Raw genomic sequence first — 27,582 nt, 5'->3', positions numbered from 1 at the left:
CTTCCATCTGGACATCAATTCAGACTGTTGCTGAATCACAACTAACAATAAAAAAAACTGATAAGTAAATATGGAACTGAGAAGGGTAAGTATTAAATACATTTGGAACTGGATTTAGATCTCAGAATCAACTCTTCAGGAAATGACCACTAAATTAATTATAATCCTTAGACACTTTTATAGTTCATTATCTTTATGCAATCAATTAATTAAAATGGAAATGGCTGACAAGGAAATAAATTTTTACTACTGCTGTACATTTAGTCACAACATTTCCAGAAAATACAATAAATGCAATTTTATACCAGTATTTGTTAATCGCACTTTATTGATAAGCCAACCCATTTACATTACAACAATGTATCTGTATGTTCCATTTCCTTCTCCATCTGTAGTTAATATTCATTTGGAATGTTATCTTGGACTCTCATCAGTGAAATTTTCTGACTTGTCAATGGTTTAGTTCACTTTCACTTTTTGCACTTAAAAGTTAATCCATCCTTTTTTCAAATGCAAAGGTGAACTGTTGAAAGACATCCTGAATTAACTGAGCAATAGCACTTCAAACATTAGCAAAATGATGACAGGCTTACACAAGATCTGACCATAAGTATTAGGGAAGTATTAAATAACAGCACAATAAGTAATATTTTAAAATCTGCAATGGATGAAAATGTCGGAAAGATAGATAAAACGTAAATAACTTCCAGGAGGAATGTGAAAAATTCACTTTCATCTCAACTTTATGAAACTCAGATGCAGTTAATGTACAGGAAATACTGACCCAAAGTGTTAGCTTTTTTTAAAAACTAGCTCAGTGTTTGCCATCTTTTTAACTCTGGACGGCAGTCAGATGAAAACAACTAAGGTAGAAAATGTGATAAACATTGATATTTAAATTTGGAAATTGGATTCAACTATTTCCAGCAAGAAAAATGTACTTGGTAAAAGCTACAGGAAGTAGTATGGTATTCACCTCCCATATTATATTGGTTTATAGACTAACAGCACCTCAAGAGAAGGCAACAAGTGGAACTCAGGCACTTATCTACAAAAAACAATGAACTCAAATGGTAAGACAATAATCATTTCTGCTTGTTTCCCATAGGGAGCTTAAGGAACACTATCCAAGGTCTGAGTACAGACCATCCACTTCTCTGAAATGTTGCAGAATGTATAACTAAACTAACAGAATATTATTTGTATAAAAAGTGTAACAGTTACAGGTATTATAATGTTGCAAAAGGATACAGAAACTCATGTATCAAATGAAGACACACAGGAAATGAAACATGGGACATGGATGATTTTAAACTTTGATTCCTTGAGGCACTGGTAATGAAAGACAGCAATTAGTAAATGAGTAATAAGTAGCTTAAGAAAAATTTATGTAACAATCATATTTGCAGTTTGTTGACAGAATGGAAAGTTAAGTCATTGGAAGAATTTTGTGGCTTAAAAATATTTGCAAAAATAATTATATTTAGGCCACATTAATGTCAGCCATTATAAATAACCTGCTTCTCTTCCCTGATCAGTTTCCATAAATAAAACTGATATTCTAACAAGGATTTGGAAATTGAAAAAAAATTACTGACTGTTCTGAACCCTATATAGAATCTATCATACCATCTGTTTTAATACTATTATTTACAAGTGTGCCGAGTTTATATAACTTTGAACATAGATCTTTAAATTAGACACATTCAGACAAAAAAAAATCCGTGAAAAGCCTGTAAATCGGTAGTGCTAACATGGCATTATCTGAATCATCCATCTAATTCAATGCAAATAATTCCTGACTTGTGTTCATATAATTACATCAAAAATATGAATATTTAAATACCATCTCCCAGCCCCATGAGAAAAAAGAAACTTGGTAACTACTTCGTCTTAAGGCAATTCTATGGAATGAATACAGACACCTCATATTCCAATGCTGACTGACCCTTGAGATGACGTCCGTTGTGTATGGAAAATAGTCAAGAATTGAGAACCCAGTTCTTAAACTCTAAACATAATTGGCAGCCAAAGAACAATTACATAATCAGTTTTCAAAAGTTAATTCTTCAGAAAAGTATACAAAGAAAAGTGTTTCTTTATATAAATAATGCATTGTTCCGGAATTTATTCTGGATTATTATTTAAAATATACATTTCCTTCTTCTGGGCATAAAGGCTGACCTACATACCTTGCCTACAGGTGTGCTGAGAGAGTTAGATAAATGGCTACAATTAAATATTGCACCTTTTGCCCATCATAAAACACACAATTAATTCAAAACACTGGAAATAACTCTTGAAAAATAATTTATCAGCTTTTCAGAATGCCAAAGTTATGATAGGGTAGCCATTATAAAATTCAATGCACAATGGATTAATAGAGAACCGAGCACATTTTAAAGCATAAAATGTGATCTGAATTAAGTTTATTTTAGCAGGAAAAGAACGGTCGTAAATCAACTATTGATATTTCAACCATAAAATTTGTATCTCAGAGTTTAGATGGTAACTTTCTCGTGCACACATGTTAAAAAAAAAGGCACTAATCAAATTATTTTATATTAAAATATACAATCAATTGCCCTAATGAATATCCATTTAGAAACATCCAATAAGAAAAGCTTGCTGTTTACATTGAACCAGCTTGCTGTCCCTGAGAGGAAACTGAAGACACTAGGAATTGGGTAGTTTAGTTGCACTTCAAAGATTTGGAAGCGGCCTTCATACAATCAATGGTACATTTAGTTGTCACAATTCCAATTTAGGCTGCACAGTATATTTTTTACTCATTCTTGGTGGCTTCTAGTAATAGATGTACAGAACAACAGGACTTGAATTTTTCTATAATTCATACACTTTTAGAATTTCTTAATTATCCACTCGCTTCTAATAATCGAATGATCCAGATGCAATCATTGATTAACCTCCTTGTTTACAATTCCTAATCAGCAGGGAACCAAATTCCAAAAGCTGTTTTTCTGAATTACTTTAAAATGCTTCTTAAAATCCTATTGTGATTTGTTGTCTGTTGACTTCATTCACGCAATGCAATGCAGACGGGAGACTATAAGCTGCACGTGGTACACAAAGGAATCTTAGTATACCAACCAAGAAATATTTTGTCTGAACCCTAATATATCCTTTGGACGACAGACAAAAATCATGTATCACTTTCAGTACTGGTCACTTGTTTCATCTTTCGAATCTGAACTATCTGGAATGACCCTCCTGCCACCTGCTTCAGCTGATTTTCCAGTGCACCTCGGAGATTATCAGTTTTAAAGTTCGGCACTGGATCAAGGTTGATGATCAGTTTATCTCCATTATCCTGATGGCCTTCGTCCATTTGTGACCTCAGGTCCCTCTTTTTTCTGCGTAGATCACCATCTGCATCAACTTTCAGGTCTTTGTACGGTTCACCATTTTTATGGCCTGGATTCTTTTCCTTGTGTTGTGGCACAATGTTTGGGTCTGGCTGCATCTGATCATCTAAAGCTTTTCTGTGATTTTTCAAAGAATCCTCTTCAACTTTTATTTTGTCGAATTCCTGTGCTCTGTCATTGAGATTTTCTTCTGGATTTTTTGGAATTTTAGCTGCTTTCACTGGCTGCTCAATTTTGTCCTTGCCATCTTCCATGTTTCCAGCTGGATGATCATCCTTTCTCTCGTATACATTCTTAGCTTCAACCTGCACTTTTTCATTCTTCTCATCTTGCCCCGGTTTTTCTATTAAAGAATCGGGCTCAATTTTCGTTTCAATGCCATGAGCATCATTTTTTGATTTTACTTCAACATTGAACCTTGTATCTTTATCTGGGATCTTCACATTTTGATCCCCAGCTTCAGCTTCCTTCCTTTGAACTCTGACCCCATTCTCTAAGGGAATGTTTGGATTTCTGAATTCACGCTCTTGGGCAGATTTAGCTGCTGCTCCAGGAACTTCAACATCATTCTTAAGTATCATCTTTTCACCATCTTTTCTTTTCAGAAGTAGTTCTGGGGCCCCAATGTTTCGGTCAATTTCTTTCATTCCATCTTTCAGTTTTGGGGGAGCCTTCTGAGCTTCGTCGTGAATTTCCTGCTTAGGATTATTAACCTGATCCTGATTTTCTAGGGCACTGCGCTGAGCTTTGTGCAGGACATGTTTTGGATCAACATTATCCATTTTGTGATCAGCTGCTGGCAAATTTTGATCAAACTTAGGGGCGTCTCCCTTCAAACCAGCATTGATTACATGAGGCTTCTCTGCCTTTTGTTCATTGATAGCCTCGACGTGATTTTTCCGATCTTCACTCCCTTGATCTATTTTCTCTTTCACAAGTTTTTCACTGTCTACAGAAATTTAAACAAAAAAAGGGAAAGAGATGCAGCTGTATTATAAAAGCACAATAAGTAAATACATCAGTTTCATTAGATACAGAACAACACCGGTCATAGCAATTTTATCCATTGTGTTAGTTAAAAAGTTACCCACTCTAATCCCACTTTCTGGTATAAGAGCTGTGGCTTGCAGTAAACCTACAAGTATTTATCAAAGGTAACAAGGCTTTCTCTCTCCACCACTGTCCTAGAGAGTTCCAGAACCTTTCTACCGTCTGGGTGAAAATTGTTTTCTGTACTTTCCTTCCTATTCTTCTACCTGTCTGTTAATGAAAATGGATCCTTCCTCTATACTCTGCATGGGTGACTCACAATTTTATTTTTCAGAGATAGAGAAACCTATAAAAATTACGACACAGACAACAGAAAAATGGAGAGGCGTTTGAGAGGAAAGGATTAGATTGATATGAGAGTAAGCTAAAAGTTCAGCACCACATTGTGGGCCAAAGGGCCTGTACTGTGCTATAATGCTCTATGTTCTATATCAGTAAACATGTCCGAAAGTGAAGAATGCTGAATGAATCTACCTTTTGAAGAGCTGTCACCCACATTAAAAGCACTGCTTAATTTTATTCTCTTCGCTATAAATGGCTCTTACCCTGCAGTCCTTTGTCCTCCTCATCATTCTTTTGCTGGTGGATCTCCTTGTGCTGTTCCTGAATGACAGCCAGTAGTTTCTCCTGTTGGTCCAACAGTCGCTTCTGCTGTTCCTGCTGCTCTTTAATCACATTCAGTAAAGCTACATGGTCCATGTGTTTATCTTCACCTATACCAGGGAAAAAAGAAAAATAAACTTAATATTTTTTCATGAAGCTCCACTGCTCTAAGTGTATAGGCCAACACAATTACAATCTATGGATTCATTTTGAAGAAATTATCCTCTTTCAGTCAGTCATTCAATCTGAGCGTAAATGATTGTCAGCAAAGCCTCACTTGATCATCTTTCGATGATCTCTAACCAAACAAAAGGCATTACCAACTGCAATCGCTTTAGCATTTATAGTCTTTCCTGGAGGATGGTCCTGGAATTCTTTTTATTACAAGTATGTGTAGAAAAATGCTCCAAATTTCATTCTAAATAACCTATTGGTAACGTAACATACATGGCCTAGCTCCTAGTTCATGGCTCCATGTCCTCAATTTCTCATCTCCAGAAGAAATTATTTCCTTGTGTCTACCTCATCCATTCCTTTTCACATTTTAAGTACCTTCATCAGTTCACTCAATGACCTTACACTCCAGACAAGGTTACGTAATTTATCTTCATAATTAACCTCTAGATCCAATATCATTATCAGCTTCTGGTGCCAAATGCCCATCGATGTTTTCCTGACAGATAGTGCTTAAAAATGAATATGATACTCCAGACAGGATTTGACCAAAACTCCAAATACTGTATGAAATACAAAAACTACCATCTTATTTCCAAGTAACCTTCTTTTACAGGTTGCTGAAAAGACACTTTTAATATGTTTTTTGCTTCAAAAGTGTTTGGGGTTTAATGAAGCACCACCAACATATCAATGTAACAACACAAATTTAACACAAAGTTAATAAATAAGCAATATAGACTTAAAAATTTCAAAGTGGTAGAAGTGGTGCTGTTTATAATTCCCCATTTTCATGATGTACAAACTATAGTTGTTCATCCACAAGAAGAGCTATAGCTGGCTAGTTCTCAATATTTTAACACGGACAACACGCTGGAGGAACTCAGCAGGTCGGGCAGCATTCGTGGAAATGAGCAGTCAATGTTTTAATATTTTAATATTTCAATTTTTAAACTGGATATTTAGGAGGGGACCTAAAACTGGAGAGATAAGTTAAAATAATTTAATTAAATATGTAAATTCTGCTGAGTTCAACTTTCAGACCACAGAGCTTCCCAGTTTTATTTTTCAATCTGATCAGTTAAGTTATGAATCATAATAGGATTAAGCTATTGATTATCATGCATTCTGTTTACTGGGCAAGTAAAATTATTAGAGACCAACATTTTTAAGAAATTACAACTACTTTTGCAATTATGTTTTTCAACTTAAGCAATTTATGATGCTCTGGGAGAAATTTTAACGGACATGGAACAATAATGTTCTACAATTAATTCTAAAAAAGTTAAAAAGCAATTGGTGAATAAGAAGTCTGAAAGGGGAGAGGAGGTAGTAATAAAGGCCAAAGACAACAGGATAATATAGAAAGGACAAATGAATTGCTTACAATTGTATTTGCTTTGAACCAAACACCTTCAGTCAGCTTTACAGATCAGTAAACGTCTTGCCACCACTCACCCTCTGCTATTTCTCCATCTTGCTTTATGTCGACAATTGCATTTTCACTGTCTCTCTCATCTCTGATGCGTAACTGTGGCTCTCCAGCTGCAACAACCTTTTCCAAAGATGGCAAATCTTTCTTGTTACCTTTATAGCAGCGGTAGGGTGAGAGGCGTGGAGAGAAAATAGAGGAAAATATATATTCAAGTTACTCCGAATGCCAAATAAAGTACTGCAAGTATTACACTAGAACATTAACTACGAAATGTACAGAATTTCCTAACAGCCAGTTATCAATATTTGCTATGGACATACACGATTCCCTAGCTATCTTTGATAATGTAGTAGTGCTCTCCACCTCAGCCAAAGCACCCTTCACCAAAGTAATGAACAGAGCATTGTGTATGCAAGATGCTAAATTTAAAATATGCCAAAACTGGCAATCAAGCAAATACAGAAAATGTTGAGGGAGGGGTGAAGAACAGCAAATCAGACAGCATCTATGGAAAGAGACATGGTCAACATCTAAAGTCTATCACCCTTTGTCAGATCAACAACCAGATCTTCCAGCATTTCCTGTCTTTGTATGCAAAATACTACTGAACAGAGAATAGGGACCTACAACCCTTTAAGCTGTTGGAGAAACAACCTTGACAAATGGCTACACAGAGTTACTCAAGTACCTGGCTGAGAAACATGAAGACTTGGTACATTTAGAAACCTTTCTGATATTCTGAAACACTTAAACATTTAACAATCCAAACTTACAAACATAAAGTGAAGTTAAAACACTTAAACATACAAGAACATAAAAACAATCAAAACACTTAACTAACCTCAACATGTTCAATAAAAATATTACCCAGTAATACTCTCAGCTGCTCCTCTCTTTTGAAGTGAGAGGCACTGCTGTCCCTGTGCCAAGTGTAATTTGGCAAAGACTGTGTCTATGGTTTTCCCAGTGCAATTTGTGCTCCTTGCTAGATTCATAAAGAATTCAATTCACAAAGGCAAGGAAGGAACCACCCACAAATTTAGGGCTTTAAAATTCATTCACAGTCACACAATTTCTGGTATTTAAACAGGGAAATTTTGTCATTTCCATAAAACCATAGCGTTTTTTCTATTATTTGCTTTGTCGGTAATTGTAATAATGCAATAGCAACACTAGAGGGCTTTAATAGCCTTCATAAACTCAGTGAAATTCTGAGTAAACCCAAAAAGTACATTTTTCTAGTTTATTTCAATTAACCTGTAGTTCTAGTTTGTCAGTAGATAACCATTTGATAAATATTGGTGGCTCTCCTGCAGTGTATTCACAAAGAGGTAGGTATTACTCTACCTATAAGGCAGAGGCACAGGGCCTGAAAACAGGAAACCTTTTTGCTGAAATGCAATAATTAAAGTTACAATGGGGAAAAAATGGAAATACAGAAGGTTTCTGTTCTGTCTGACCAAAAAATTACTGAAGTACTGATAAAACTTATAGATTGACGATGACCATAACAGATAACAGGCTCAAAATATTCAAGTAATGCCCAAATATCCTTAAGAAAAATAAGATGGCCTTGCTCCATTAAAACAACAAAGACATTGCTGTGACACCTATTAACAGATTATCAGTATAGGTGCTGGTTAAACTAGTACTATCCCCAACTTCTCTTGTTTCTGTCCAGACCACAGAGAGATTAATCAGGCTTAAAAGGTGCAGTTCTGCTGATGTTAGCTGCATTGAAGAAATTTAAGTCAGCAAATTAAAATGCAAAACCATTTTTGCTAACACACCAAATGATACTAAAATAGTTTTGGCCAAAATAAGCATCAGCAGTCATTGAGGAAATGTTCAATTTCTGCAGGAAACAATTAAATGAATGGATTAATTCATCTGAACTGTCTAAACAGGAAAACTGAAGTCCAGCAGATAGACTGCTGCAATTCTTTTTTTTACATTACTCAATCTCTCCTAGCTTTTCATAAATTGGCAAATAAATGTGAGGGAAAGGAGGTAGAAATAGGAAAACTGTGCCAATTTCCTCCAACAACATCTGGAATTTGGAATGAGTGGGTGGATAGGGTGAGAGGAGTGGAAGGTCACTGGTAATTAGAAGCCAACTGAATTAGACAAGCCATATTAATAACATGGCTAAAGCTAATGAGCAGATATTACACTCTTTGGGTTGAACAGCTCACCACTTGACTCTCCCAAGTCTACTCAACATCTTTTCCAACAAATCTATATGGCTTGGAAGTGTGAAGAAAGTTTATACTTCCATGCTGGTTGTAAACAGATGGAAAAAAAACTGTTCAGGAACGTTCCAGACGAAGCAGAACACCCAATTAATGCCTCTGCCAATGAACATGATGTGTAGTCCACCTTTGCCTTTGCGCTGTGTAGATTATCTACAGGAGCTAATGTAGTAACCCGCCAAATTTACCTTGGATCTGACCAGATGCATCTTACCATTTTTAAATTCTTGGTTGTTCATGTTTTCTACCATTCCTCCTTGATTATGAATCACCGAATCATCGTTTCCAGGAACTTGGCCATGATGGTCCATCTTTTGTGGATGTATTTCTACACCTGCTTGGGGCAATGCATCTTTCACTTTCATTTCCACCTCCATCTTGGCTGGCTGTTCCTTCTGATCTGATTTAACTTCTGGTGCATTTCCAGGATTATTGATATCATTTCCAATTTTTTCACCTTGTTCTTTTCCTCCAGGATTAATCTTTGCTTCCTCTTTTGATTCTTTTATCTCCTTTTCTTTAAAATTTATTTTGGCATCTTCCTTTACATTATTTGCCTGCTCAGCTTTTATCATAGGTAGTTTCTTTTCGTTCGATTCATCACCATCCATACCTTCATCAACAATAACCTCATCGTGTGGATTAGGTGGTTCGTGTCGATGAGCCTCTCCAACAGGATGAGCAACACCTGAAAAGTAAAAGTTAAAAAGCTGCACATTTTTCAGAACCATACAATATCACCTGGTAATTTTTCATTTTTTTAAGTAGCTGTTATTTTAAATTTTAAAAACATTTTGGATCTTATTCCAATACTATATTCTACTCATCTAACAACAATTGCTTTACACTATATTCAAGACTGAACTGGTTTCAGTATGTTTCAGCATTTCTGCTTCCTATCACAACCAACATGACTGTAGTTTATTTTTCAAAAGAAGCCATTTATTTAGTTGACTTGAAAGGAAGCGATCTAGCTACTTTTCAACAACAAAATATTCATCAGGGAGCTCAGATTAAACCTTCCCAGCACAGTTGTTTATCTTGAGCAGATCAATCTATAAAATCAACTGATCAAGTCTGTTGCTCGTGGACTAAAGGGCCTATACAGTGCTCTGATGTTCTATGTTCTAAATTAAGAGTCAGATAGCAGATGGGTAAAACTAACATCTCCCAAATTTTTGGTTGTATTTCACATTGAAAGAGAAAACAGTATGCTTCAGATTTTAAAACTGCATATGATACTTTGTATGTAACAACTATACTTGTTTGATCTTGGTTTGCAGATGGATTTTTGTTTTACTTATTTTTGATCTGGTTAATGATAGTAAACTCCAGTTCCTACTACTATTTATTAGGTTAGCAAGTGCAAAGAAAAGGTTTTCTCTCCTGAAAAGGTTCATTTCTGATTTTGTATGAACATTAAACCATTATTATATTCGAGGCATTCTCTTTTAGTAGATTACAAGCTGTTTTCCTGAAGCAATAACTTAAAGTTAGTCTAATTTCTAAAACAAGCGTGGGATGGATGCAATATTGCAATCATTCCAGAAGCTGCTAAATTTTGGCATTTCCCTGCAGTGAGGAGGAAATCTGGAAAGAAGATAAGCCTCTTTTTGCAAATTTCCAAGGGTTAACCTGTGCAATACAGAATGAAAATAGAAGCTGCCTTCCAAAAAAAGGCATAGAAATAATACCCCTCCACTTTTCCTCCTTGATATAAGGAAATAAAATTTTTGCACAATGTTTGGAACAAAAGCAGAATAAACAAAAAATGACGGCAGAGGTCAGAACGAAGCTATCAGCTCATAAATAAAATCATTGTCTTGCATTCAAAACGCATTCCACAAAGGAACACCTTGCAGTACCTTGATCAGGGCGATCCAGCTGGACTTCCTCGCCTTTGTTGTTCCTATCTTCTTGTGGCTCTATTGGGACCTTTATCTGAGGTTGTTCTACAATATTTTTCTCCAATTTTGGACGGTCTCTATCATCATTTGCTTCCTTAATCACAATGTTTTGAGCTAAAAATACAGAAATCCAAAAATAACCCATTATTCCACACTCAAAAACTCAATGAAAATTATTGCCAAAATGAGCAATACTTAGCAGGCATCTTGTTAGCTGCCAAATTAAACAAATTTAGATAATGCTGAAATAACTTCAGTGACTTTACACTTAATTTAACTTTCTTTGTCTGCAGCAATATTCAATGTGGATGAGGTTTTAGCGTTTGAAATGCCATAACTGACCCCACAGAAATCACTCCTTTAAAATTTCAACACCGACTTTTCTTTCTGAACAACTTGGGAGAATTATCTTTTTGCAAACCCAAATCAGTATGCACACTAGAGAGTGTGCATTCCTTTCACATTTCTTTACAAAATAATTAGATTATCCATAAAATACTGTATGCCACATTTGAACAACTTTCTTTTAACTTGTCTAAGTTAGCAGTCACTACTGAGTTGAGCACATTGATCCAAATGTCAAAACATTAAGGTACAAGGTCAAAACTGCTCAAACTAATATCTTAAAAAAAATCAGGATCATAAATAAGGTGAAAAGCACATATGAAATGCACACAAATGAAAGCATGAAGAAATATTTTTACAGTCAAAATATTTAATTAACACATGAATAACTAGAAAATTTTATTCAATCTGTCAATTGACAGTCCCCAAAATGAACCATAGGTGGCACTGTATACCACTACAAGAATGGGTATGTAGAAATACTGAAATATAATGTCTGGAACTAACTATCATATTTAACTTTACTGTCATATTTATTGATTGTTCTCTGCAGCTGAAAATATACTCAAAACTTTCATGAATTTCTACAACTGAATATTTAAAACAGAATTAACCAATATTAAAATTTAACACGCAACGCACACAAATTGCTAGAGGAACTCAGCAGGCCAGGCAGCAGCTTTGGAAAAAGAGTGCAATCGACATTTCGGGCCGAGACCTTTAGACAGTACCGCCACAACAGACAGGATCTCCCAGTTGCCACCCACTTCAACTCTGCTTCACATTCCCATTCGGCTATGTCCATACATGGCCTACTCTACTGCCATGATGAGGCCAAACTCAGGTTGGAGGAGCAAACGTCTGGGTAGTGTCCAGCCCCTTGGTATGAACATTGAATTCTCCAACTTCCAGTAATTCCCTCCCTCTCCCTTCCCCCATCCCACTTTCACTCTGCCCCCTCTTCTAGCTGCCTATCACCTCTCTCATGATTCTGCCTTCTTCTACCATCCATAGTGCTTTCCCTTTAGATTCCTTCCTCACCTCTCCTGCCTATCTCCTCCCTGCTTCCCCTCCCCCACCCCTTGATCTTTCCTCTGATTGGTTTTTCACCTGGCACCTTTCACCCTCCCCCCATCTTCTTTATAGGGCCCCTGCCCCCTCCTCCTTCAATCCTGACAAAGGGTCTCGCCCCGAAACATTGACTGCTCCTTTCAACGGATGCTGCCCGACCTGCTGAGTTCCTCCAGCTTTTTTGTATGTGTTGATTAACCACAGCATCTGCAGTGTACTTTGTGTTTATTTTCCATAGATGCTGCCTGGCTTGCTGAGTTCCTCCAGCATTGTGTGTGTGTTGCTTGGAATTCCAGCATCTGCAGATTTTCTCTTGTTTTAAATTTAATAAACCTATTCTAAATTTATATTCTGTTTATCTTTAATGGAACAGATTATAGGTGCAAAAATCAAACTGTTTTTGTGCTAAATGGTTTTCTGAAACAAGTTCCAATTTCACTTTGATTAGTTAGCAATCTCAAATTGGAAGACAAATGGATTTCTATTTCCTGATAACTCATTCACCCACAGACCACACGTGCAGTAGAAACCAGGCTAATGGACAATTGCACAACCTACCACGAGGGAGTTCATTCTACTTTTGACAGTTTCAGGCACAGGTTTTGTTTTTTGTTAAAGGTTTGCCTTTGCACACACAGCCAAGATTTTGGGACTAAGAATATAGATTATCAAGACTTTATCTACCGTGACCATCCTACGACCTGTTGATGTTAGCACACTGAAGGAAATAAACAAGTTTCAGTTTATTCTCAAAGCACCACACTGCTGATTTCAAATGCACAAAATTGTTTTGCTCTGCAAGAAAATCACTTGTTATCAGGAGAACATTATGTTTTAACCAGCTGCCAGGAAGGAGGACTTTCCTGCTGCTCTCCTCTTGCTGACAAGATGATTTAATCACAGGAAGACACCACTTTTGAAGAATCATGGCAGAGACTTGCATCATTACTTGTGCACTGGCCAGTTATAACTCTACTAAGCAAATCCACTTTCCAAGTATTAGAAAATTACTTCTGCTGGTAGTTTTGTATGAGCGCTCAACAGAGTATTATATAGAACACTTCTTTAAAATAATGTCTATATTACCAATTTAAAGCTAAACTTTTATTCCATTTCCTAACATTAAGGTTTTGTCTAGAAATATGCACAAAGACTCTGGTTTACTGTGAGCAAAGCTGATTTTACAGTTAAACTTTGCTTCTTTTATAGAACAGCCAAATCCATAATTTCAGAAATATCAAATCAAGCATATTACAGTACTAAGCAAATTAAAATTAAATCTATAGTTAGAAATCCTGTCTTATAGAATAATTATTTTCAAAATCTACTTCATATAGGTACTTACAAGTCCATATATCACTACAAGCTGTGAACAATTTAAATAAATATTTCTTTACATGTTTGATAAACAAGAATTTCTATCCTGGAACGAACGAGCTCATGATGAAAGCTGTCAACATTTATGTTTGTGCTTTCATCAGCTCTTTCACCTAGTTCTAGTGGAGAACATATATTACAGTATACCATCCCACCAGCCTCTGCACGCAGCACGAAATTCTCTCTAACTTCCGCCATCTCCAACAGGATCCCACCACCAAGCACATTTTCTCTCCTGCCCACTTTCTGCTTTCCACAGGGATCGCTCCCTACACAACTCCCTTGTCCATTCACTCCTCCCCACTGATCTCCCTCCTGGCACTTACCTTGAAAACTGAACAAGTGCTACACCTGCTCCTACACCTCCTCCCTCACCACCATTCAGGGCCCCAGACAGTCCTTCCAGGTGAGGCGACAGACTGTTGGGGCCACCTGCTGAACCTGGTGCTCCTGGTGTGGCCTCCTGTAGTTCAGTGAGACCCAACATAAATTGGGAGACTGCTTTGCCAAGCACCTACTCTCTGCCCACTAGAAAAAGCAGGATCCCTCAGTGGCCACCTATTTTAATTGCACTTCCTGTTTCAACATGTCAGTCCATGGCCTTCTCTGCTGTCGCAACAAGGCCACAGTTTGGAGGAGCAACACCTCCTACTCCGGTCTGGGTAGCCTCCAACCTAATGGCATGAACATTGATTTCTTGAACGTGAACTGCCAGTAATACCCCCCTCCTCCCCATTCCCATTTCCCTCTCTCACCTTATCTTTTTACCTGCTCGTCAACTCCCTCTGCTCCTCCCCCTTTTCTTTCTTCCATGGCCTTCTGTCCTCTCCTATCAGATTCCCTCCTCTCCAGTCCTGCATTTCTTTCACCAACTAACTTCCCAGCTCTTTACTTCACCACCCCACCCCGCACACAGTTTCTCCTACTACCTTGTGTTTCTTCCTTCCCTCTCCCCACCTTCTTACTCTAACTCATCTTTTTTCCTCCAGTCCTGATGGGTCTCAGCCCAAAACATCAACTGTACTCTTTTCCATAGATATCACTAGGTCTGCTGAGTTCCTCCAGCATTTTGTGTTCCTAACTCACGAAAGACAAACACTTCTTGGCTTGGCAAAGCTAATATCATTAGTGAATGAATCAATGAAGTGTGATGCAGATAATGTGTTATAGATATTGGTTGTCAAACCTCACACTGCTTATATACTGCAGACAATCAAAAAGTAGCAAATATCTGTACAGAAACTTTCTTACTTTACTATATTTCTATTAGATTGCTGCCTTATAATTTCACCAGTAGGAGTTAGAAAATGTAGTTGCCTGAGTATTTGCTAAATTTGTGAAAGGATTCAACACCCATTCCACAATTGACAACTCCAATGCAGAATCACAGTAGTGTGAAGATAGCTGAATCTGTAATCACATTCCATAAACACCAGAGCAAAGTAGAACATGTTGCTTTGTACATAGGGAATTTATTTCATTTCAATCATTCTGGGCCTTGACATGCAATCACCATAACACAAATTAATTACGATAGGATCCCCAAATCTCTCTACATAAACACTGAATGTACAGTACTCATGTACTGCTTCTTGCTGCACTCAAATGAGTTTGTGCAATGAATACAATATATTTGTAACTTTTCAAAAGTAAAACTGCTGAGTTAGACATTTGTGATTGGGAAGGTGCTACCAAATTGCTAACTAGTTATTAAAACTTTCCATGCAAGTCTGCTAACTTACTGAATTATCAGTAGGCAACCAGGACTACTATCAATTTTCACATTTGGTTAACAGCACTCCACAACTTTACACGTGAATGAGATGTATTTAATGGTTTTATTAAACCATTAAATTCAGACAAATAATCAAGCATGCTTAACAGTACAGAGAATTTTTTTCTTAAAAATATACCTAACACATGACCACAACCTGGCATTTTGAAGTACATCAGATGTGTCATTTGACCCATTACAAAGAAATTACGAATATATTGTACTTGTTGCACAAGCTCATTTGAGTATGCAGCAAGAGGTAGTACATTTGTTCTTTACATTTGGTGTTTACGTAGAGAGATTTGGGGACCCTATAATGATCCTACAAAAAAGTCACCAACAATATGAATGAACTATATTAAGATGTTTAATGTATCAATGACCAAGCTTTGGCAATAGATGCTTTTTGACAGAAGGGCAAGAAAAAGAAACTGCAGCCATTTATGAAACCTATCATGTAGCCAACAAAAGCACTACATACATAGTGCCTTAGAAAATGCATGCTCCATGTAAGAAAATAAAAATAGTTACTTAGCATTAAAAAAACAGAAGCTCACGCCCCAAAGAAACATTTTATTGTAAAACTCTGATAATCCATTATCCCATTGTTTGGAAATGCCAATTATTCAGCATTTTGCTCACAGGTGCCGATTTGCAAACTGCATATATGTAAGTCCCATGTCCCCTTTAAATACAAAGGCCTCTCAACTGCTCCACCTAATTTACACTATTGCACATAATGTAAAAAGGTGAATAAAGAGTACAATGGGTGTATTAATAGCAATAATACACAACAGTTTGGTAGATTTGTCAGTTTGGCACTCAAGTCCTGATCATGCCAGGTTAACAGTTATATTGTAATATATTGCAAACAATTCTAAAAAGTAATTACAAATTGATTTTTCTTGACATTATTCAGAAAAATAGGCTAACTCTCAATTCAAATCCAACAAGAACTTTGATGCAGGCTCTTAAGAGTCAAAGCACAGAAACAGGCCTTTCAGCCCAACTCATTCATGCCAAGCAAGATGCTTAACCATGCTAGTCCTATTTTCTTTCCTGTTCATGCACCTCCTAAACAAATGTCTTTTATATGCTATGATTGTACCTGCCTCCACATGTCCTGCAGCTTGCTCCACATACACCCCATTTGACCCTCACAACTCCTTCAAATATTTTCACTCACCTTAATCTTGTATCCTCTAGTTTTAAACTCCCCTATATTTGGAAAAAGAACCATCTACCCTATCTATGGCTTGCGTAATTTTATAAACTTCCCCCCCATAAGGTCACCTGTCAGCCTCCTAAAGCCAGTAAAAACAATTTCAGCCAATCCAATCTCTCCACTATTTCAGGCAACTTACTGGTACATCTCTTCATTTTTTAAATATATATACTATCACATCATTTCTACACTGTGGTGCCCAGAATGGCATACAATATTCCAAACTGTTATAGTCAATACCAATCTTTGAAAGCAAGCAAACCTAATGCCTTGCCCTCTACCCAATCCATCTCTGTCACCATTTTAGGGAGCTATGAATATCCCAAGGTCCTTCTATAAATCCAAGGTCCCTAGTACCACTGTATATATCCTGCTAGTATTAGATGACCCATACTTGTGTGGATTAAATTTCATCTGCCACTGTTCCACTCAATTTTCCAGCTGATTTTAAAGAATGATTAGCTTTGTTTGATTCACTTTAATTATCACATGCACATTCAATATCAAAACGTATAGTGAAATGTGTCCTTTGCTTCAAAGACCAACACAGTCTGAGGATGTAATGGAGGCAGTCAGCGTCACTGTTTCCAATGGCAACACAGCATGCCCACATTACCAATCCACATCTCCGGACTGTGTTAGGAAACTAGGGCACCTGAAGGGAGTCCACATGGTCACGGGGAGGATGAACAAACTTCTTACAGACAGCAACCGGACTTGAACACCAATCGCTGGCACTGTAAAGTGTTATGCTATCCACAATGCAGCAACACCATTCTTGGTTTTGTTCAAAGTCGCCAAGGTCTTTTACTCTGTCAAATGCTCATGTCTGCAGAATATCCTCAAATTCACCATCCCTATCATCACTTTATCTTTGCATGATCCTAACCTATAGACATACAACAGAGGCAACCCAGTGATCTCTGTCAAACCTTCGCACTTTTTTTCTTGCAGCCATGTTGTACTTCATGGCCAAAAAACACCCCTTTGGCATGTTTCAAAAATAATGGGAAACTGTTCAACCTACAGTGGCTACAGCCCAGAACCATGATCATCCTAACCTCAGTGGTCAGGTTGTAGTCAACAGATGATGCCTGTATGTCCTTGGACGTCCAGGCTCTAGCCTACATGCACTCAGTTCAGTATAAACATACAACATAAATGTTTATAGACTTCAAGTAAAGAGATTAGGTAAAACAATAGCGTACCAAGAGCTCTATTTCATCTGAAAAAAATATTAAGAGATATGGATTTTAATTAGCATGTACAGTTTTGTACAGCATTTACTGAGCTGCAGGAGTTTACTTATTCTTCAAAGTAAATTTATTATCACAGTGCATTTATGTCACCATATATGATCCTGAGATCAATTTTCTTGTGGGCATTCACAGTAAATACAAGAAACACAATAGAATCAATGAAAGACTGCACCCAACAGGACGGAAAAACAACCAACATGCACAGGACAACAAGATGTGCACATACAAAAAGAAACAATAATGAATAAACGATAACTATGTGCAACTGAGGACCAACTGAGTGGCAAGTTGATTTAAAAAAATTTACTCTGGGCCAGCTGCTCGGCTTACTGTGGTACAAGTACCAGCCACTTGCTTATAAATCAAATCTTTACTTTTGTGGTGGCATTTAGCACACTAACCGGTATCTTGTAGTAACAATGAAATTCTAGATATGGCAGAGTGCAGTGTATAGTATAAGCATTTTGAAAACAGCATTTCTTCCAAGGGAATTTCAATTACCTTAAACAATTTTCTGCATTCCATTTTCATTCAGTATTTTCCAGTCTTCCTTTTTATCTTCATTACTGCCTTTGGGAAACAGTGCCGCCAGACTCTTCTGATAATTCAATAACTTAAAACTTTGACAATCATGTTGCAATATCTTTATTTGTCACTAACATAATAGAGTGTTTGCTTAAGGTACCAGAAATCATATAGGCAATGCTGTTCTCAATCCAACCATGGAGCACATAAAATGCTTCTTGATAATGAAAATAGTGCATGAGGTAAACCAGTGCCTGTACTTTGCCCTCATATTCCTGCTAGACATCTAATAACACGAGACTCAGAATGCGACAGAAGGCAAATGGCACATGGTAATCTCACTGGTTCCAGTATCGGGTCCAGATTCATGCTCATTTTCCATTGCCCTGAAATTGTTTTCATTTATATAATTTTTCCTATTCCACACCCCCCCCCCCACCCCCACATAGTGGGTCTAAGTTGAGAATTTGAGACAGGATCTCAGAACAGTGTAACACTCCCTCATTTCTGCAAATGAACTGACATAAAACACTCAAGTCAGAGCAGAACTTGAGCACATAATTTTGAGACTCAGTAAAAATTGCTACCATGGAACCAAGATAAATGTGAGCTGGTTTAAATACCACAGTCTGAAACACTGGATTTCCAGAATTTCGTTATTTCCAGTTTGTCTTCCCTGTGGAAGGAGGGAATTCATACTAGGGAATGATGATTTTCTGCATTGCTAATGTGCAAAAAAGCTATATATGCACGCAGGATTTCAAATATACTTAAAATTACAGGAGTATATTTGGGGATAGATGAAGGGGAATAACCTTCATCAACTGAATGCAGAAATCACAAGAAATTTCAGCCATCATGGCTTTTACTATGGGACCCCCCCCCCCCCCCACACACACACACACATTAACTAGTTTATTTGTAGGAAATGCAGTTTTAAAATGGTTATTGTGGAGTTCTATGGCACATCACAGCCTCAATGTGAAAGGTAATCAGGATTATACCATTAACAACATTATTGTTTCTTGGCATGTTTATTAATGAAGGAATAGGAAATGATATGCTATTTTAATAAACTTAGAACTTAGTGCACATAGGGTTAAATGCTAATAGAAAACAAATTAAAATGCCAAGTCTTCAAATGAATTAACATGGACAGATTTCAGGGAACTTCAATATGTGCAAAGCTTAAAACAGTATGAACCACACACTGTTCTAAATCTTAGCCACACACAAAGAGGAACTTCCTGACCAGTCAACCTTTGGCCTTTTCATCAGTGACGTACATTCAGAATGACATATAGAGCTTTCATGTGCATTCTAACAAGGCCCCCACTCTAAAAAAGGGCAGGAATCTACACAAAACCAGATCCCTTTATGCATTACAAAACAGAAAGGCTTATTAGAGCCAGGAAAACCCTTCACTATGGTGCATGGCTCAAGAGGTGAAGTCTCATAGCACATCTATGGACAAAAGACTGCCAAGAATGGATAATCTGCTCTTATATGCTACAAAATTAAAGTTAGATTTTAATAAGCTTGAAGAAAACACACGGCATACAGCTGCCTCCAACTCAAATATGGAACAATAAAGGGAGTATTGGAATATTTAATGCAGCCATGTTTTTCAAAATGTAGTTTTATCAAGCAACTTTAATCAAATTCATCTAACATGGCAAAGTTTCTCAAAGATGGCTTTACTGAAATCATTTTCCCTGCTTTGGACCAGAGATCAACTTCATTAGTGTGATGTAGGAATTTTTCCTGCACTACAGAAATCTCCAAGCCAGTTCATATTTATACTTCTCAGAATCTTGCATGTACAAGCTGTGCCCTTTCAAGGCAGTTAGGCGTCAACATAAACCACTCGTCAGACCCCATTTGCATCAAATTTAATCACAGTCCAGATGTAGGTACATTCTGCCCCGAATTAAGCTTTGGATTAATCGAACCTATATTCTATACTCAGCCAGAGAGGTTACATCAGTTATTTAGAAGTAGCCAGGTTTGTAATATTGTTTACAATTCTCTAAGTATATGGAGTATGAATAGATCACAAAATATTGAAGAGCTGTTTAATCTGAAGGTTTAATTCCTTCAACAACATGCTTTAAAGTATTAATTAAGAGTTGCCTGATAGGTCAAGTGGTTCGGCATTTGACTCCCAACTGGCAGTGAAGAGCCCCTGTTCCAGGACACCCATTACCAAGCTCGGATAATCTGATAAGCAAGCACCGCACTGCAGGGAAGTGTTTCACCTGCAAGTGACGCTTAAGTGTTGTACTCCTGCATCTTAATGACACAGAAGAGCCAACAGCCTATGTCTTAACAATCTAATTGGAATGATATGTCAGCTGGCAAAGACCCTTCATGCTACAAGTTGTTAGTTCTGCTGTTACTCAGAGCTGAGAACTGTGATACCATACAAAATGTGGTTCTTACTGAAACAGAACAAATGCCCGAGTAGAAAGCAAAATGGTTTAACAGGCACAACTGCACATAACACTGCAGAAAGTCAATGTTTATTCCCACTTACAAGATACCCATAACTTCTTATGATCAATTGTGATACTGAAATTATAAATTTCCTGCAAATCCGATCTATACAGTGCATCCTGGAGTATAGTCTGTTCAAATCATGATGTATATTCTTTGTACTGTAAGGATAGCAAGGTCCCACAGTGATGACTCTGCTACAGCAGTGAAACTTAGGTGGCAATGTTTTTCTTAATGACTACGAATCTAGCTGATTCCACAGAATTCTGTTAAACATTATTCAGATCCAATGATCTGTAACCTAATTTGCATGCTTAAAACAAACAAAAACCCAAAGACAGCCTTAAAGATGGAATTCTACCAACTGTGTAAGTTGGCTAAAGATAACTTTATATAGCACCAGAAAACACGTAGGCAACACTGTAATAAAATTTGATTCAAGTAAGATTATTGATAGCTTCATCACTGTAGCATGAGGTTAATGGGCAAGTCTCATTGCTGGGTTTCAAACTTGTAGGACATTACTAAGTGCATGATTAAAATCCAACAGCAGTGAAAGTAAGATCTGCAGACACTGCAAGTGAATTAGAATAAAAACAATAAATTAAATTCCAACCAATTTAATAAATTCCAACCAACCAAGTAATGGTAATGCTCACTATGAACCATTCACTCTCCATCTCCACACCTTCTGACTGATGACAAAAAATGCTTTGTATCAAATATGTATTTCAAACAACTAAATGTCACTCAAGCTTGTAACTCGGTATATTCATACAATGTAACTAACAAACTTGTAACCCTATAAGTACACTCAAGGATGTACGGAAATCTACAATAGCAGAACAACTAAATGGTCAAAGGTTCCAAAAACCTCAACATTTGATAACGATTTTTATTTGCAAAATCCTAGCAGAGCTGCAAAAATTTCCTGTTTAAGAGAGTTCGGTCTAATCCTAAAGCAGCCATGCTGTAAATAGTAAAAGCTGCATTGACATAAATGTTAAACACAAGAGATCCTGCAGATGCTGGAAATACAGGGCAACACACACAAAATGCTGGAGGAATTCAACAAATCAGGCAACATCGAAGGAGAGGAGTGAACAGTCATTGCTTCAGGTTCAAACCCTTCAACAGGACTGGATGGGAAAGGGGACAAAAGCCTCATTCTGCACCTGTGCCTAGCTCACCAACTAAGTCAATTTTGCCTCCAACATCCACCCTGCACTCTACTTGGCTCATCTTTTCCATCTCTCTCTCCTTTCTCTATTTCCATATGTGGAAACTTATCTTTTATAAATCTATTGATTCTCACAGCTATCTTGACTATACCTTTTTCCACTCTTTCACTTGTAAAAATGACATTCCCTTTTCTCAGTTCCATCGTCTCCACTGATTTTGTTCTCAAGATGATGTTATCCATTCCAGAACATCTAAGATGTCCTCTTTCAAAGAATGTGGTTTCCCTTCCACTACCATCAATACTGCCTTCACTCTCATCTCCTCTATTTCCCTCATTGAATCTTCCCACTGCCATAACAGGGTTAGGGTTCCCATGTCTTTGCCTACTAGCCCACGAGTTTCTGTATCCAGTGTATCATTCTCTGCAACTTCTGCCATCTAAAACAGGATCTTACCACTTAGCACATTTTTCCCAGGATGCTCAGATTTTCATAGGGATTGCTCTCTACATAACTCACTAGTTCACTCATTGCTCCCCAATGATCTCCCCTCTGGCACATCCCTGCAAGTGGGACAAAAGCTACACCTGCCCCTATACCACTTCCCTCATCACCATTCAGAGGTCCAACCAGCCCTTCCAGGTGAAGCATTACTTCACCTGGGAGCCTGTCAGGGCCATCTACTATATTCATTGTGCTCCCCATGAGGCTCACTCTACATTGCTGAGACCTGACATCATTATACTCACCTATGAGATTCTTTCTTCTTCAGCCCTTTATCTCTTCCACCCATCATCTCCCAGCTACTCAGTTCATCCCTTCCCACACCCACATTTTCTCTCACCTGGTTTCTCCTATCACCTGCCAGACTGAATTCCTCCCCTCCCATCATCATATACTGGCTTAGACCGTAAGATATAGGAGCAGAATTAGGCCATTTCACCCGTAGAGTCTACTCCTCCATTTCACCATGGCTGATCCAATTTTCCTTTCAGCCCTAGTTTCCTGCCTTCTCCCTCTATCCTTCCACCTATCAACTTCTGCCTTAAATATACATAACTACGGCCCCCTTCACTGACTGTGGCAAACAATTCCACAAATTCACCACCTTCCAGCTAAAGAAATCCCTCTTCAAGGCTTCTTCCCCCTTCCTTTCCAGTCCTGATGAAGGTCTCGGCATGAAACTTCAATTGTTTATTCCTCTCCATAGATATTGCTTGACCTGCTGAGTTCCTCAAGCATTTTAATATAAATACACCAATGTGCTTAGCAAAAGCATGGGTTCAGAGACGATTTGACTGACGTCTGAAATAATGAAAGAGATAGATGACCTACTAGTTAACAACCCACATCAATGAAATAGGTTGGCAGATCAGGGGTATAGTACCTAACATATCAACATCAAGCTGTACTCATCATAACCATAAACTCATGGCACAAGTTGAGGTTAATGCAGTATATAGAAACATAGAAAACCTACAGCACAATACAGGCCCTTTGGCCCACAAAGTTGTGCCGAACATGTCCCTACCTTAGAAATTACTAGGCTTACCTATAGCCCTTTATTTTACTAAGCTCAATGTACCTATCTAAAAGACTCTTAAAAGACCCTATTGTATCCGTCTCCACCACCATTGCCGGCCGCCCATTCCACACACTCACCAGTCTCTGCGTAAAAAACTTACCCCTGTCATCTCCTCTGTACCTACTCCCCAGCACCTTAAACCTGTATCCTCTTGTGGCAACCATTTCAGCCCTGGAGAAAAAGCCTCTGCCTATCCACACGATCAATGCCTCTCATCATCTTGTACACCTCTATCAGGTCACTTCTCATCCTCCTTCGCTCCAAGGAGAAAAAGCCAAGTTCACTCAATCTATTCTCTTAAGGCATGCTCCCCAATCCAGGCAACATCCTTGTAAATTTCCTCTGCACCCTTACTATGGTTTGCACATCCTTCCTGTAGTGAGGCAACCAGAACTGAGCACAGCACTCCAAGTGGGGTCTGACCAGGGTCCTATATAGCTGCAACATTACCTCTCGGCTCCTAAATTCAATTCCACGATTGCTGAAGGCCAATACACCATATGCCTTCTTAACCACAGAGTCAACCTGCACAGCTGCTTTGAGTGTTCTATGGGCTCGGACCCCAAGATCCCTCTGATCCTCCACACTGCCAAGAGTCTTACCATTAATACTATATTCTGCCATCATATTTGACCTACCAAAATGAACCACTTCACACTTATCTGGGTTAAACTCCATCTGCCACTTCTCAGCCCAGTTTTACATCCTATCAATGTCTCGCTGTAACCTCTGACAGCCCTCCACACTATCTACAACACCCCCAACCTTTGTGTCATCAGCAAACTTACTAACCCATCCCTCCACTTCCTCATTCAGGTCATTTATAAAAATCACCAAGAGTAAGGGACCCAGAACAGATCCCCGAGACACTCCACTGGTGACAGATCTCCAATCAGAATATGACCCATCAACAACCACTCTTTGCCTTCTGTGGGCAAGCCAGTTCTGGATCCACAAAACTGATTCATTGTTTATCTTCTTCAAGGGAACTCATGCCATTTGCATGCAAAGTAATCTTCAACCCAGCCAAATAAATGATTACCATTTAAATAAATCATGGTCAACATGGTTTCATGGATTGGATTCAAATACCAAAGAAATTTTCCAGTTTTTGTACTGCTAATTGACCTTAGACTTTTTGCTTCTCCAAGAAACTACATAGTGTCTAAATAAAAGGAATTTTTGAAATGCTACAATAGGAGCTACAACTTCACTGGGAAAGCTAGATAGACCAGCTGATGTTTTCACATTTGGCATTCCAATGTGAATGCAAGAAACATAATAGATGCAGTCTCCTTACACATGAACTACAAAGACAACAACACAACGACAAAATAATGGTGACAAAAATAAAAGATGCCAACATCAAAGCAGGCAAATATCTCGACTAAGCAACTACTGCATGACTAAATTGTAGCTAAAACCAACTACAGGTATCTTCTTTTACCAATCATTTCAGTGGAGGTAGGTCCCAACAAAGCCGTAAAAGCAAACATGAGGAAATCTGCAGATGCTGCAAGTTCCAACAACACACACAAAACGCTGGTGGAGCGCAGCAGGTCTCGGCCCGAAACGTCGACAGTGTTTCTCCTTATAGATGCTGCCTGGCCTGCTTTGTTCCACCAGCATTTTGTGTGTGAAAGCTGTAAAAGAATTGTTCTAAATAAAGGAATAAATTTTTGAAACCAAATCAGTTCCTTTATATTGCACCATAATGGAAACTGGCGGCTGGACCTCAAATGAGGATTGTGGTACGGAAACATCAACGGCCAGGGAAGGAAAAGTATGCAGAAAGTGGTGGATACAGCCCAGTCCATCACACGCAAAGCCAACCCCCACCATCACCAATCAGCACATTTACAAGGAGTGCTGCCACAAGAAAACAGCACTAATCATCAAGTAACTTCACCATCCAGGCTATGCTCCCTTCTCACTACTACCACTCTCTGGAGGCACAGGAGCATTTCATTTTCCTGTAAATGCCTACAAGAAAATGAATCTCAAGGTAGTATATAAATTTAATAATTTAATAATAAATTTGCTTTGGAGGTACGAGGGTAAGTGAGTTCGAGTCCAAGGTCTGTGCAAGTCCTGGAGTCAACACTGGACAATGAAGCTCAAAATTCAAGGTTAAAGATAGCAAATCTAGAAGTTCAGGTGCAATGATCAAAGCCCCTAGGTCAGCATGCCTGGAACTCAGGGACCATATATCAGCAAGATCGTTGGGGGCCCAGATGGGGCCTGTACTGGGGATGGAGGTCTGTCTGTGTGTGCATGAGTGGGTGGCTGGGTGACAGGGAGGAAAGAGGCTTGATTTGCTGCTGTTGCTTCCTCTCTGTTGTTGTGCCATTCTACATGTCAGTCCTCCTCAAGGAGGATGCAACATTGCGTCAAATGTTACTTGAGCGTCAAGGGTAGTCACACTTCTCACCTCTGAAATGATGCTCTTCACTCCATGCTTGGAAGTTTGAAGCCAAGTGAGCAAATTAATAGTGAAGTCTGTAACCCATCCCAAGGAACTGGACAAAATGTTAGCTCTTAATACTATATAACATTAATGTGGAAAATGCCAGTAATGTTTAATAACTTTAATTTAAATTTTAGACTTTTATTTCAAAGAAAATTGCTAAAGGTACTTCAAAGACATTATTGTTATGCAAGGATATTAAACACTGCCTTAAAATATTTTACAAATGTGTAAACTGCATTGCGACTTTTCTCTCAAGCTAGCCATTTCCACAGCAAGATATAGGATTAAAGGGAGCAAAAGGATGCAAGTTAACATATTCTTAGAGTTAAATGATCATCAAGGAACTATATTCATCTCATAAGAAACATTCTAAGTTGGAATACATAATTATTACGGTAATCTAATAATCACCCTGGAGGTTGTTTTATATAATGCTGGCAAAATAGTGTGGCACTTAAGACTTTATGAGTGGTGTCTGCTTTTACAAGCTGAGTGTGTTGGACTATAAAACCTGCTTTCTCCCGGAATTACAATCAACAAATTCTTACAGGCTAAGCAAATTCCTGGAGCAATATCCTGAAGGTTGCTCTAGTACTGCCTACTATCTTAGCTGCAGATCTCATAAATTAATAATATGTGCTAACAAAATTTATATTTATTAGTAGGCTAATCATGAAATTCTGCTTTAGAGTTTCCATTTCACAATATTTAATAGCAAGTATTAGTATTACCTATGTAAATATGGAACATGCAAATTTAGCTGTATTCCCTTCTGAATAATCTTCAAGGTTCTTACTGGGGTACACAACAGTAATAAAAGCTGGATTTAAAGTAGAACAACTACCAATGCTAGAGTTGTAGAAGAACAGCATCATAGGATTAGTTATCTATCCTCCAGACTTCATCAAGCGACCACAGTCAGTGCAGATTGGAAGTATCTGCTCTTCATTGACAATAAACACAGGGGCACCTCAAGGCTGCATACTTAACCTGCTGCTCTGTTCTCTCTACACTAATAACAGTGTGGCTTGGCACAGCACAAACACCATCAACATATATGTCGATGAAACTACTGTTACCGGCAGAATCTCAGATGGCAATGAGGTGGTGTACAGGAGTGAGATAGTTCAGCTTGTTGAGTGGTACCAAAACAACCTTGCACTCAATGTCAGTGAGACCAAGGAATTGATTGTGGACTTCAGGAAGGGGAAGTTGGGAGAACACATGCCAGCTCTCAGCAGTGGAAATGGAGTATAGCTCCAAGTTCCCAGGTGCCAACATCTCTGAGAATCCACCTTGGGCCCAACATATTGATGCAATTATGAAGGTGGCATGCCAGCAACCATATTTCATTTGAAATTTGAAAAGACTTGGTAAGTCACCAAAGACTATAAAATTTCCACACATATTGTGGACAGCATTTTGACTGGTTACATCAAAATTTACAACTAATATTTGTCAAAATCT

At 38.0% G+C, this 27,582-nt stretch overlaps 1 protein-coding gene across 1 annotated transcript in view; it reads right to left on the bottom strand.

The window, feature by feature from the left end:
- Positions 1–310: 310 nt before the first annotated feature.
- slc38a10 (solute carrier family 38 member 10) overlaps positions 311–27,582 on the bottom strand; it is a 130,314-nt gene continuing 103,042 nt past the window's right edge. Inside the window, exons 12-16 of the mRNA XM_059948540.1 lie at positions 10,766–10,921; positions 9,115–9,588; positions 6,672–6,800; positions 4,982–5,149; positions 311–4,335 (exon numbers count right to left, since the gene is read on the bottom strand). Of these exons, the coding sequence (XP_059804523.1) occupies positions 3,164–4,335; positions 4,982–5,149; positions 6,672–6,800; positions 9,115–9,588; positions 10,766–10,921 (2,099 nt within the window). The 3' untranslated portion in view covers positions 311–3,163. The remainder of the gene's footprint in view (positions 4,336–4,981; positions 5,150–6,671; positions 6,801–9,114; positions 9,589–10,765; positions 10,922–27,582) is intronic.

The sequence above is a fragment of the Hypanus sabinus genome, chromosome 23 (assembly GCF_030144855.1).
Source record: "Hypanus sabinus isolate sHypSab1 chromosome 23, sHypSab1.hap1, whole genome shotgun sequence".
NCBI lineage: Eukaryota > Metazoa > Chordata > Chondrichthyes > Myliobatiformes > Dasyatidae > Hypanus > Hypanus sabinus.
Note: the sequence above shows the minus strand (reverse complement) of the source record. Positions and strands in the feature narration are given on the sequence as shown.